Source organism: Morchella sextelata (genome assembly GCF_020137385.1).
Source record: "Morchella sextelata strain SCLS chromosome Unknown scls_23, whole genome shotgun sequence".
NCBI classification, from domain to species: Eukaryota; Fungi; Ascomycota; class Pezizomycetes; order Pezizales; family Morchellaceae; genus Morchella; species Morchella sextelata.
In genome coordinates this window covers 468733-483691 of record NW_025408638.1, presented here as the reverse complement: position 1 = coordinate 483691, position 14959 = coordinate 468733, and the positions used below count along the sequence as shown (strand labels likewise).

General features: G+C 45.5%; 1 protein-coding gene across 1 annotated transcript; it reads right to left on the bottom strand.

Moving 5' to 3' along the window:
- Positions 1-11100: 11100 nt before the first annotated feature.
- Positions 11101-13174, bottom strand: H6S33_007359 (uncharacterized protein; the record flags this gene model as incomplete). The annotated part of the gene is made up of 6 exons (XM_044838700.1): positions 11101-11598; positions 11653-11996; positions 12055-12381; positions 12441-12639; positions 12692-12881; positions 12939-13174. The coding sequence occupies 6 exons, from the start codon at positions 13172-13174 to the stop codon at positions 11101-11103; spliced, it is 1794 nt and encodes a 597-aa protein (XP_044688895.1).
- Between the last annotated feature and the right edge of the window lie 1785 nt (positions 13175-14959).

Below are 14959 nucleotides of genomic sequence, written 5' to 3'. Positions count from 1 at the left end.
AGATAACAACGGTCGGCTACTTTATCGTGGCGCACTCTATGTACCGGATGACAACGATCTTCGGCTAAGACTCCTAAAGGAATATCATGACAAACCATCGGCAGGCCATCCAGGTAGAGCGAAGACTTTGGAACTCCTGAATCGAGAGTACTACTGGCCACAAATGCGAAAGTATGTCGACCAGTATGTTAGGAATTGCAATGTGTGTGCCCGTAGCAAGGCACCACGCAATGCACCCTATGGAGTACTTCGTCCGATGCCAATACCCGATGGACCATGGACGGATGTGTCAATGGATTTTGTTACCGACCTCCCAGAGAGCGATGGATACAATGCAATCTTGGTCGTAGTGGATAGGTTAACTAAGATGCGACACCTAATACTAACAACAAAGGAGGCGGACTCAAGGGAAGTAGCGAGACTGTATATTGACAATGTTTGGAAGTTACATGGGTTACCCGACACTATGGTATCTGATCGGGGGACTCAGTTTGTTGCAGAATTCTGGAGGTCACTATGCGATCGTCTAGAAATATCACCAAAGTTCTCTACTGCGTTCCACCCTCAAACGGATGGGCAGACGGAGAGGATTAATGCCGTGATGGAACAGTATCTCCGAAGCTATGTTTCCTATCAACAGGATGATTGGGCTCAATGGTTACCAATGGCCGAATTTGCAACAAATAATCATGCTTCGGAAACCACCAAAGTTTCGCCCTTCTATGCTAATACGGCAAGGAATCCAAGAATAACTTTCGGCCCCTTGGAACATGGACGAACAACAGCAGAAGACCAAGCCAATACGATTGCACGAGAGATGAAGGATGTGCTGGAATTTCTACGAGATGAAATGTTCCGAGCGCAAAGGATACAAGAAGAGTCGGCCAATGCGAATCGGACTCCAGCTCCTTACTATCGGGTAGGAGACCAAGTTTTCTTATCGACACGCCATGTCCTTACCAAGCGACCCTCAAAGAAACTCGATTGGAAACGCATTGGACCCTATGCTGTTAAGCGAATCGTTAATCCCTACGCCTACGAGTTGAAACTCCCTCGATCAATGAAGGTACATCCAGTGTTTCATGTTTCATTATTGTCGTCTACAGCAAACGATCCTGTACCTGGACAGCAGCAAATACCGCCGCCTCCGGTTGAAATTGAAGGGCAAGCAGAGTGGGAAGTTGAGGATATTTTGGATTCTAGGAATCGTCGGGGAAGGTTTGAATACTTGGTAAAGTATATTGGTTATGATGAAGCTTCGTGGCAGCCATTGTCGGATGTCGAACACTCGCCCGATATCGTTAAACGATTCCATGAATGTTATCCACGGAAGCCTAAGCCTACCAGGAGATAGGCCTTAGAGGGGGGAGTGGTCTGTAACGGCAGCTAGGCGGGTTGGCTATGTGAGTTGTCGGGGTATAAGGGAGAAGGATTATGCAGCGTGGTTGGGTTTAGCGAAGCGGGTTTCTATTATGTTCTTTTTGTTTCTGTTATGCGAGGGTATGAGTCAGCATTGGGATAGGGTATGGATATATAAGGGGGGCGTTGTCTTGTGATTTCTTGTTTCTCTTTCTTTCTCTTCTTTCTTTATGCAACCTCTGTACTTTATAGTTACGAATACTATTTGGTTCGCGCTACGTCATAGGGTTTACCCGGTATACTAGACCAGGTACAACCATCCATAGTCCATAGTCTCTGTTCTTGCCCTAGGTCTACCCTTCGGCCCCATAGTCCATAGTCCACGAACCTCCTACGTCTACGTCTTCGCCTCGGTTGTATTCCTTGGCCCCATAGTTCCTACGCTCATAGTCCCCGTTACAAGCGAACTTATTACCAAGGCGGCGGTAGAAGAAGCGGAAACAGACTCTAGTATTTATTTCCTTTTATTACAAGAACCATGGACCTCAGCAGAGGGATACCCACCAGAATCAAATCTCTTTTATACTTTTACAGCCAGCAACACCAATACAAAATGCGCAACATACGTCCGCAAACATGCCAACCTCAAACCAAAACATCACTACACACATGATAACTTCATAGTATCGATTACGGTAGAAATCCAGAACAAGAAAACCCAAATCCTAAATATATACTCCCCAGGCCGAAGTGGCCCCTTTGCCCAAATAGCAAACATCAGCAAGATTGTACATTTTAAGCAGCCTTCCAACAGTCTCCTGAGTCTCCTGAGATTCTCCTGAGACAACAAAACGGTTTTTGATTCTCTGGAGGCTCGGGAGATGCTTTCCAGAAATTGTTCAGTTTCCTGATGAAAACAATCCAAACCCTCGACAACTGTCTAGTAATGGGAGACTTCAACTGCCATCATCAAATGTGGTACGGAGTAACATCACATGAATACAGGAATAACATCCGAGCAGACCGCGCCAACGGTGCACGGCTAAAACAATGGATAACTAGACAGAAACTGACCCTCCTGAATGAACCAGGCGTCTTTACGCACTTCCCCAGAGACAGAGGGAAAAGGCCTACAATCATCGACCTTACATTTGTAAAAGGCCCAACTCTCGACCACAACCTACGATGGAGCACTGAACCCTATGGAGCGGGCTCAGACCACGGGAGAACCACCGTTCACTTACACTTGGAAAAACCACCATTTGTACCAAGACGGATGTGGCGACAAACAGACTGGAAGCTATTGGAGAACCATATGTCAAACATTTCCCTCCCCGCAGAGGCATGGGAAACCAAGGAACATACGGAACAAACTGTCGACTTCTTCCTAGAACTGGTCAGGGCAACAATCAGTATAGTAACACCACTCTCGAAGGAGGGGGTAAGAGCCAACTCCTGGTGGTCAGAGGAAATGAAACAAATGAAGGCAAGGGTAAACGCGGCAGAAAGGAAGGCGAAAAATACAAAGAAACCCAACCACGTGGAGGAGCACCGGAAGGCATGCAGAGAATGGACAGTCATGATCCGGAAAGCAAAAGCGGACCAGCGGGAAAAGACGATGAACGAGGCGAAGGGTAGTGAGGTCTGGAGAATCCTAAATGCAGGAAGGAGGAGAGACACAATCATACCAACAATACAAGGTGAAGAAACGTTTGCGGGGAAGTGCCAAGCTCTAAGAGCCCAACTTTTCCCCTCAAAACGGACGTCCCCCGACCATCCCCCCCTAAACATTAGGCCCCCCTCTTTTGACCTTAGCAACACCTTCGACATAGTCACCCCCGAAGAACTTAATAAAGCAATCGACTCCTGTCCAGCGCATTCGGCGACCGGCCCGGACGGCATCCCCTATACCTTTATTAAAGCAATAGTGAGAGCAAACACAACCCTAATTCAAGACATGTTCTCCGCTATGCTCCGGCACGGAGTGCACCCAGCGGAATGGAAAATAGCTAAGTGCATCCCGATCCCGAAACCCGGCAAAGCAAACTATCATGAAGCAAAAGCCTATCGGCCCATTTCCCTTCTACAATGCTTCAGCAAAATCCTGGAGAAGATAGTGGCTCAGAGACTTTGCACCGCTGGAGAAATCCTAGGTACACTCTCAGCGAATCAATTTGGAGGAAGACCAACCATTTCGGCAATTGACGCCCTCCTGAGAACCTTAACACCAATACAACAAAACTTACTACTGAAAAACAGTACCGGAATCGCTCGGCGAGACAGACCAGCGATCCTAACCAACGATATCCAAGGAGCATTTAACTGTGTCGACCACCTACTCCTCGCGGAAATCATGCAACAACAAAAATTCCCTACTTATTTAACAGAATGGTGCATGGAATTCAATACCGGCAGAAAACTACAGTTCCAATTCAACCATGAGCTAGAGGAACCACAGCCCTATGATTCTGGAGTGCCGCAAGGTAGCCCCATGTCCCCGGTACTATTTATGATCTATGCTGGAGTAATCCTGGACCCAACAAGCAGCCCGAAAGAGATGGACACCACATATATTGATGACGATGCGCTGGTGCAAATATCCAAAACACCAGGCTTCACAATCAAGAGAATGGAGGAACGAATGAGAGAGAGACTAATAAAAGCTGAGCCACTCCAAATCAAATACGACCTGATTTTCTTCCAGCCCACCACATCATCCACACAACAACCACGACTTCCGGTCAAAATTAACAATACCAATATACACCCCAAGGAGAGGCTGAAATATGTAGGAGTCTGGATAGATCCGACCCTCTCCTTCCGGCCCCACATCGAAGCAGCGATCGCAAAAGGCCTTAAAGCCCTCCACCAGATTCGATACACCGCCCGCCTGCCAGGAATAACGGTTAAAACAATCCATCACATCATAACACAGGGCTTCCTCCCAAGTCTACTCTACGGATCCGAAGCTTGGTGGACTGGTGCAGACCACATCATAAGATCCCTTGAACTACTATATAACGAAGCGGCCCGGATCATCACCGGCCTACCACGATGGACCAAAAGAGCTAAACTCCTCCGAGAAGCAGGCCTACCCCCCTTAGAACATCTCCTGACATATCGCTCAAGAAAGTACGGAACCAGAATACTCTGCACCGACGCAATCCACCCCAACAATGAATCCCTGATCGAGCTCCTCCCATACAGAGAAGCAAATATCAAAGGAACAGGCTTACACCGACTCGCCTCCCTATTACTCCCATACCAGACCCCCGGAAATGCGAGAGATAAGTGGAACCAAAATAAACTATTACGCGACCACCTGTTGGAAGAATGGAACACACAATCAATACCGAACTACCACCATCGGGGGGAACTCCGCCCCCCTCCCAAGATAGCGAAACTCACCCTTACGGAAGCAAAAAAAGTATTTCGAATCCGGTGCCAAACCACCCGAATCGATAAACACGCAGTACACACAGACCCCGAACCATGCCAGTGTGGTATGGAAAACTCAGCGAAACATATACTAATGGAATGCCCAGCGTGGGCTCGAATCCGCACCCCTCTGATAGAGAAGATCCCCGGAGTGATGACCTGGGAAAACTGGATGTTTACAAACCTGAGAACGGACCTTATCCTACAATTTGCAAAACAATCTCAACTCTCAAAATGGTACGAGTCGGCGGAGGCGGAGGCGGACCTGGAAGAGGAGATGGAAGAAAATGATTAGGAACAGGATTAGGAAGGGCAGTTTCCTTTTACTCTTTAAATTTGTTTTTATATTTTTGTTTTGATGGATCCAGCGCTCGAGTCCGCTGAGATATGTTATTTCTCCTTGTCGTTGGGCTTTCCGGTTGACTGTCGTTTTGGAATTTCCTTGTTATTGTTTGTGTTTGTTTGTGCTTGCTTTGTTCTTGTTTTGTTCGTTTGTGTTTGTTTGTTTTCTTTTCTTTCTTTTGTTCGGTTTGTGTTTTAGGCGGTTGGGTCGGCGTGCGATAAGTCTTGTACTTCAAAGCAATATAAGTTTCTTCTTCTTCTTCTGTATTCATTCGCTCGCCTCTGGCTCGCGATGGATTTCTTTCCCCCCGAGATGGAGTTATTCTGATTCTCGAATTGCTTCGGACCCTGAACTTCCCTCACTCAACACCCCCCTTTCTTTGCTCGTTCGGTGCCCTTACGGGATGCGTCCACCGTTCACCCCTCGCCAAAACAGCGGCTACTCTCGAAAGCTGCCCTCGCCCCTCCTTACTTTCACTCATCGCACGAGTGATCCCACACGTCGGGTACGCACACTGTCAGTACTCTCTAGTCAGCGAGAATCTACTGCCAAAGCGCTCGACAGCCCGCGAAGTTAGCGACCTCTCGGTCGCGAAACTATCGTCAAAATTTTTACCCGAGGTCCCGTGACCTTACCCCTCTTTTTCGGCCTTAACCAGGCAACCCATTCTTAAACCGAGGCGGCCCGCTCCCCTCACCCATTCCTACCGGTCCCCGAGACCACCCCTCAACACAATACGGTCGGCACTTTCGATTGCGACCCCCATACATACTGAGTCTCAGACTCCACCCTCCTGCACGTCCCCTTCAGAGGACTCCACTTCAACCACGACTCGGGCACAGTCTTTAGCCGTTGCTCCTGGGACCGACGACCCCACCAATTTTACTTGACCTACTGGTCACCACTCCTCAATTCCTCACTGCCTGACAAGCAGATGCCCGAGGACCCACATTCGACCCACCCCCCCTCGCTTTCACACCTGACGCTGTTGCGGTTGGCCTTTCCTACCTTCGTGCGCGTGGTTTCCCAGTCCTGTTAAGGTTCGTCCACAGATATGACACCGGGGACGTTGGTAATGATACCGTTTCGGTTGAACACCATGTTTAGGATCGTGCTCGCTTATATGTAGTTGACGGAGAAGTTTGGGGTTCTTTCTTACTGCGGGAAGGTTTCTTTGTTGTCGCTTATATTCTGCTTACCTGTACCACTTGTTATTCGCGCCCTCTTCGTGCGCTGTTTTTCTTATCATGTACGTAGTTCTCGTAGCTGCGGTAGTTAGTTTTTGTACTTTGTTTTTGTCTTCGGGTTAGTCGGTGGAGGTTGTAGTCGGGTAGTTAGGTGTGCGATAAGCTTCGGCTTCTAAGCAATATAAGATTCTCTCTCTCTCTCTCTCTCTCTGTATTTATTCCACGAATATTACTTTTGTTCTACGCTACGTCATAGGGCTCATCTTGGATCTCGGATCAGGATTGAACCACCTCATAGTCTATAGTTACGAATCTCTTGATACTAAGTCTTTGCCTCGATTGTATTCCTTGACACTATAGTCCCTCGTCCATAGACCCACGTTATATAAAGACTGGTGAGAACAGGACTGAAGGGCGAGAATGAACCTGAGTACTTATACTCCAAAGGCCTCTATTCTCTGCTCCTAACTCCTTACTAAGTTCCGGTGAAGCCTTTCCTCGGTCTGGAAACAATACCACCGCTACCCCGCTTTTCTCTAAGTGTCAGCAGGTGTTTCCGATACCCAAGGCAACCACCCTTAGTCAAAGCCTTTGTAACACCTGCAGCCTTGGTTGCCACACAACCGGGGCCTACATGAATGAGCTGCCGCTCAGGTGTAAGCTTAATCATTACTGTAGAGCTTTCGCTTATTGTAGACCTCCCTAGCATAGTCCCTGCCCCTTGGGCGGACTTGCAATGCTCAAAGGATACAGAGGATCACCGGGCAATCAGAGCTTCACTCTGGCCGGCCTTCTAGTCACTGGTGAGGCATAGACTCGTCAGTCATCGCTCCTATGAATAGATCACCTTCCTAGTGCCCAGAATGTAGTTACTCTAATAGCTGTTAGGTAACCACACCGCCGGTACTTGCATATCACTGTGCAACTGGCTTCCAACAATAACTCTCAGCATGTAACCGGGTCCTGTATGTGCTCATACATCGGACACTTGAAATGGCTCTGTTACAACAGTTTCTTATAACATTGACAGATAAAATGCTACCTGTTCTACAATTGTTTTTGGAGGAAATACTTTATAATCATATATATCATAATGTTTACCTACCTTTCCATATATGCAATACTCCCTATTAGACATCTAAAAAAAAAAAAATTTGAAGCTGATATTTACATTACATTGGACTATGGACATAAATAAGGTCATCGACTATAGTTGCCAAAGAACATAATCGAAGCGAAAGGTAGTATAGATGGAGACTATGGACTAAGCGATGTACTGTGGACTCCCTTGGTATGGCATACTAGTGGACCATAGCTATAGGCAATAGACTATTGACTATAGACTCAAGTGGCTGATCCGTATCATGGGATATAGATAGCCCAACTTGTATAATGTAGAACAATAATAGTATTGCAAATAAACAGACAGAAAGGACAAAGAACTATAGAATCTAAGCTAGCAGCGAGGATGGAAACAGGAAGGTTGAGTAAAAAGAAAAAGGAAAGAAGAGAAATAAGAGCAATACCCTATGTATCTATACTTTTCCTAATCCCTGTCTGTATTACCCATAACTTGTGTAACAGAAACCTAAAGAATATACCGAAACCTAATAACTAATCTAACATTCTCCTTTCTGTAACCTAAGTTTCGGCACGCAGTAACAGTTTAACTTCAACGCAAATATAAGGAGGAGTTGGCAGAAGAAGTTCTTTATCACGTGAACGGGAACTATTTAAGCAGTAATCTAGAGCTCAAAATACATAGTAGAAAAACAAAGTAGGGTGTAGATTAGTTTATATATCGGGAGCGGATTTTAAATCCAGAACTCTACCTCTTTGTTATTCGGAAGATTGCACAGTGAGGTAGTATAGTGATACCGGAGGATAATGCACCTACACACATAGATCACTCTCATGATTATCCCTGTGAAAGACTAGGTATCACCATATTTATTTGGCTTGCAAATTCACCTTACTTAAATTCAATTGAATGAATATGGATAGAAATGAAGGACAATATCCAAAATCAAATAGGGATGGATTTTGCTGCAGCCGCAATCAAACGTCTAGTATTAAATGAATGGAGGAATTACCCAGTAGCTAGAATCAACCAGCATGTCAAGAAGGATCGAGGCATGTATTGCAGACAACGGGGGAAACAATTTCAACTTTTGACCTACTTTGTTATGATCGAGCTCCGTACTTACTGCTGGATCGTTCACGCACTCGAGACATCTACTCGCAATTTCACAGCGTTTCCGGACGCAACTGCTATTGCATACACAGAAAAAACCCGCCAAGGCTATCGTTTGTATGGCATGCAATAGTGGTCGCGTCCGGAAACGTCAAAAAACTACGAGTACCTGTACCTACCTGTACCTACCTGCACCTATCATGCGGACCCAGCCCGGTTCAAAAACGTCAGGAAAATACAAGTACTCTGCCCGAAACTCTCCCTGCTCTTGCAGCTTGACATGGCGTTGTTATGGTTTAGATCTAAACCTATCATTGGCCCAAACCACCTGCCCGGCCTCCTGCACCTGTCATGCGGACCCGGCCCGGTTCAAAAACGTCAGGAAATTACGAGTAAACTGCCCTGAACTACATTTACATGTACATATGTCAGATCTAAAACCACCTGTCAACGGACCTACATGTACATATATGTACGGTAGGTACCGTATGCATGTGTAGTACATAGAGTACAGATGTAGATATATATAAACGCTAAGTATCGGGATTGTGAGTGATTGATTCAGAATTGTTACCAGGACGTAAGCACACCAGCTTGACAGCGACAAGAATAAGTTTGACACGGAGAGCTCACTCCATGTACCCGGTAAAGGAAATTGTTCAGGTGGGAGGTAGCCTCAGTCGATAACGATAAATGTAGTGCCCAGAGCCACCGGAAGACTAGAAAGTAAGCTTTAGATTATTATTCTCTTACGGTAGCAGAAGTACATATATATGTGTGTGAGTCGCCTGGCTGAGATCATGTAGTTAGAATAATATTGTCCAAGAAGGAAAGTAAATTTTGCTATAATAGATAAAAGAATATATCACCTCTTATTTTTGGGGCAATGATAATACCGGTTGAAAATCTTTGGTAGTCGAAGTAGCGGCGCTCATGCGTTATTGTACTAAGGTGACTTTAGACCTTCCGTATGTAGTGTATAGTCTTTGCGAATGGACACAGTGGTGACCAGCCATCTGTAATTATAATTATCCTCAATACCACGAAGTCTTCGACGGGCCCGCGGGTCGACCGCCGTGATAGTCATAACTACCATACTACCTACATGTAGTTCTCCTCCTTGGCTGACTTGTCGGGTCAAGGGACTATCCCTTCGTCTGGCAATGCTGCCCACCCTATAACGCAGGAATTAGATTTGTATGGGAGATCTATTATTTGATAAGAGAGATAACGGGATCTGTTAGTAAAGCCACATATAAAATTTGCTTTTTGGGGGGTGGGATAGCGGAAGTAAAATAAGGGAGTGCGGGCCTTTGATATCGAACCATATATAATTGGGTAATTAGACTACAATCATAAAGCGCCACCTGGCCAAGCTGACCCATGATATTTTTCAGCCCCCACGCAAAGAGGATCAGCATCACACAAGGAATAATGGCTATGACGTTTCACCTATTAATCCTATCTCTATGACTACAGCAGCAGGTACTTAATCCTTACTATCAGAGGTTTATACGGTTTTAAACTATGTATCAATCACGAGAATATTGGCAACAAACAAGGTACCTATACCAAACTTGATCTATCGGCCCTGTTAAGTTCATTGCCAATTTACAACCGTTCGGGCTATAAGTACCTGGTTTAAAAGTGACTAGCGGGCAATTTAGTTTAGGCAGTTAGCATTAGTTTGTAGTATTCTACCCATAAAAAAGGATTAGCTCTCATAAAATACGTTATTTCTTGATCAAAATCCTGTCGGTGGGTTTCCTGCAAATAAAAATTATACTACTCTTAATACTAGAAAAAAGATATTGCCATAATTTTTACGACCTTGTAGTGTTTACGTATAAATGAGGTCAGCATGCATTCTTCAAAGATACAATGCCTGTCAGCAAAGATGAGTGTCTAAACCGTGCTATCTACTGTATGCTATCACCCACGTGCTGGGTGCTTTTGTTAGCTTTTCAGTTGTATTCAGTAATTCATCTACAAGTCACTTTACGTTTTGAGGCCAGCAAACAAATCACTTTTATCGAGACACGACTTTAAGTAGTGGCTAATTGAGCAACCTAAAGTTGGCGACGAAAACTACAAACGTTTTCGAATTATTAAATACTAATATAACGATTGCCCTTGAAAGAACAATAAATAAGAGATTGTGATTATGGATGGATGGGAGTGAATAAGAATGGACAGGGTGAAATAAAATACACAAGGGAAAAATTATGTCTGCTAGTCACAGGCATTTTTTTATCTTGGTAATTGAAGCTTTACACAAGGTATAAATTAAGTGATGAAAACTATCGAAATTCCTGCCCAATGGAGGCCACGGTAATCGAGGTATGGCAGCCCAATGGGCACAGTTTCTGAAGGAAATAGAGACAAGAAAAGAAAACGGAAAAAAACATGACATTGAGGAAGTAGAAAATGAGAAATTGCGAGGGGAAAAAAAAAGGAGAAAGAAAAAAAAGAAAGAGATGCCGATTAGTTGAAGAGATACAGGATTTGGAGATCGCTAAATCCAGAAACAAGACAGCAAAGAAATTTTCATACCGACATATCGAGAAATCGTTTTAAATTTAAGTGGTGGCCTGAACTGGGGCTTGACCAACAGTGACAGTCTCCGGAACAACATCTTCAATGGCGGTAGCAGTTGGCTCGGCAGTTGCGGCGGACACTGCTGTTTCACCGGCTTCTCCAGTAGTAGCGGTAGCGGGCTCCTCGGTGACAGTCTCCGGAGCGGCAACCTCCTTATTCTCAACCTCCTTACCGGTACTCTTTGTTGACTTACTAGCTTTGCGCATTAAGCCCAAAAATCCAGCACCAGCTTTGGGAAGAGGCGAGGTTGAGCCTGACTTGAGTGCTGGCTCGGCGTCTTCCGAATCAGACTTGACATCCTCTGATTTCTTATCCTTCTTGAAGGAGAAGAAGCTAGATTTTCGCTTCTGCTCTCTGGGGCTGGTAGCCGGGCTGGTAGCGTCAGGAGCTGCAGATTCATCTACAGCAACGATAGGAGTCGCATCAATATTCTCAGCGGGGATCTCTGTCGCTGCCTCGGCAGGCTTTGTGTCGGTCTCCTGTATTTATTTCTTAGCTAGGTATCAGGAGACTGAGGCAGATAAAACCCTTACCTTTTCAGCAGTCTTAGCAACAGGGCTCTTTTCCTTCTTATCGAAAAAGGTAGAGAGAAATTTTTGTTTGGGAGGAGACGAGGCAGATTCAGTAGTCTTCTCTGTAGTAGCAGCCTCGACAGGGACATCGAGTGGTTTAGCTTCAGTGGCAATAACTTCGGCTGGTTCAGAGGCCTCAGCCTTAGCGTCTTCCTTCTTCTCTTCTTCAACTTCTTTCTCCTTCTTCTCGCGGATGAAAGCACCAAAGATTGAGTTCCTCTTTGTGGGCTTAGGAGCGGCGGTGGGCTCGACGGACTTATCCGCCTCGTCAACCTCAACTGTTTCTTTGATTTCTGTTGGGGCATCTGTAGAACATTAGTTTCCCAGCATTCATGAATGTCCGGCGGTGTGGGATTAACAAACCTTCGGTGACGGCGGGAGCAGCAACAGGCTCTTGTTCAGTAGGCTTAATCTCTTCTTTTTGCTCTTCTTCCTTGCTCTCGGCGATCTCGTCTTTCTTCTCCTCAGGCTTCTTCTTCTTATCAAGGAAGGCAAAGACAGAGGTTCTCTTATTCTTCTTGGAAGGAGGTTCTGCCTTCCTATCGGCTGGACCAGATTCTTCCTCTGCTCCGGAAGTGACATCTTCTTTATCGGCCTTGGCTTCGGAGTCTTTAACTTCCCCGGCCTCCACTTCAGGAGATTCAGACGTCTTCTCTGGTGCTTTTGCGGCAGCAGTAACTGTGGGTTTGGCTGCAAAAAGATGCATGATTAGCCTAGACCCGCTCCACGCTCAACCACTCGTGACTCACTAAGTTTTTCAAAGGCAGCTTTATATCCTTCTGAATTGGTGATTTCTTCAAAAGCCGCCTTGGCCTCATTGATCTTATGATTCAAGGTGAATACCCAGCTGTCACGCTCCGCAGCAGAAGATTCGAAATGAAGATCCTGCGCAGCTAGCTTCAAAACAAACTTGGTGGTGCCAACTGGCTGAACTTCGGTAACGTCGGCCTGCAAGTATATTAGCACACATATTAAGTCGAAACATAAGTAGACCACTGACCAACTTGATAATTCCATGAGGAACTTCCTTCTGTCCTTCCGTTTTGGCATATAGGAGTAGTCCCTTGCTGGTTTGGCTGGCATATGCAGCGGTTGAACGGGAAGAGCCATCCTTGTGAAGATAAACTTTCAACTTATCCTCAGAAATAGGCTCATCCTGGAAGTAAAAGAACCGTTTTTGTTTGAAAAATCTATTGTTTCTTACGTCAGGTCACTGCATCACCTAGAGGAATATTGATTCCACTCACGACAGAAGCCCCCCATGGGCCTTCGCCAAAAGCCCGTGAGTAATCTCCTTGGGCTCTGGCTTCTCCTCCTTTTTCTCTTCAGCAGGCGTCTCCTCAGTGGTCGCCTCGGCTGTTACTGGAGAGACTTCCTCTGTTCCTGGTACTGTGACTGCTTCTGATGTTGTAGGAACTTCTTCGGCGGCCTTGGATGGCTCGAGAACCACCTTTTCCTCTGGCTTTCCTGAATTATCAGACATGTCTGCTATTCTTGAGATTGTTTTTTATTTTGTTTTTTGCAGGTGCTTGAGGTCGTATTTAAAAGCTTGATCCTGCGAAGGGATAGCAGATAAAACTAGCCAAGTTTGAGTGGAAGTAATTGGGGGTTTAAGGCAAGCTTCTGAGGAAGAGGAGAAAAGAGTGCAAGCTGGTGTGGAAGAGAGGAGGGGAGGAGGGAAGGAGAGAAGGAAGAGGGAGGAAGTAAAAAAGAGGTAGCAGAGGTGGGGAGCACATGAGAGGCTCGAGTTTCAGGGCAAGCAGGGTCCCCCAGCCAATGAGGCACCCCTCCAGAGCTTCCCAGCCATTTTGTCCAGCCAGCGATCCAGCCCTCACACGCCCTAATTGTTCTCCCTACTCCCTACATCATTCCCTCACTCTCATCGTGCAGTCCGTCTCATACCCCAGATGCCGTTAGCCCGTCTCAAATAATATTGCAGAACAGGGTGCTCAGTCCATACTTGTAAGTGTATCCTTAAGAAAATTATTTGTCCGAGGAAGATACATGGAGCTACAGCTGTATTATCTATCACACACACCCTTACTCTTGATGAGATACCCACTATCACGTATTTTTTTTGCCGAATCTTACTCTGTATCGGTATGGTTTTGTACTGTACCTCTTGACACCCTCCTTCCTCCCTAGGTACCCTCCACAAGTTTTCTCTCCATTCACTGATCGCATGACTTCGTTTCATCCCCTCGGTTTTACTCGCTAGTCTTTGTTTGGAGGTTATATGCGCTCTCATCTGTCTTCTCGCGTGCCCTTCTGTCCACCCACACACCCGCACTCACGCACACACCGCAACAATCTCGTGTTTTGGGATATGAATGTTAGATTGCACTGTTTTTGCTCCCCGCCAAGATATTACTTTATTTACTAAGGTCAGGGTCTTTCCGTGATGCATCATTGTCCAATCGCGTAGGCCGGGAACCTAGCCCTATCGAGGTGGTCTAATCGCTACACCTCTCAGGGGTACTTCCTGGCCCTTTCATGAAAAGAAAGGAATAAAATGTGCCAACCAATAAGAGAAGGATTAAGGGAAGAAAAAGAAAAACATAAACACCACCCGATAGATATGCAAGGAAATGCTTTTGGCTCGTGCATCTGTTTATCTATCGTTAAAGCAGGTTTTTACAACTTTAAGTAGGACTCGCTCTGTATTAATCTTCTCACCCTCCATCACAGTAATATTTAGGCTTTGTGCAGGTAGAATACAAATATGTACCTTCATATTGAGACAACGCAAAGCGCACTTTGTTTGAGCAATGGATAGTAGTGTTAGTATTCTGTGTATCTACCTGTAGGTACATGTAGGTACATACGTTTTTAATCAGGCTGCTATTGCATGCCATCCAAAATCATGGCCTTGGCACGATTTTCTATGTCATGTAATAGCAGCCCGTTTTAAAACGTCAGGAAACTATGAGTTCTTGGAGAGTACTCGTTTAGCACGAAAAGAACCAGAAAATGTAAGTGACAGAGACAGGGATAATTTGTATGAGAGATCACCGCCACTCCATACAAATAATCCTTGCTCTGAGCAACTGTATTTTCTGGTTCTTTCCGTGGTAAACGAGTATAGTTGCCCTCCGCTATACTAAATGCCAAAAAAGCCACAAATCTGCTATCACGAACGGGTTTTGGTGATCCGAATCTGAGTTTCACATAGAATTTTACCTGCTGTACCGAATAATCTGCTGTATCGAACGAGAAATTTTGGAATATGCAGGTTCGTTATAACGGAGGCGACTGTATCTGAGTACAA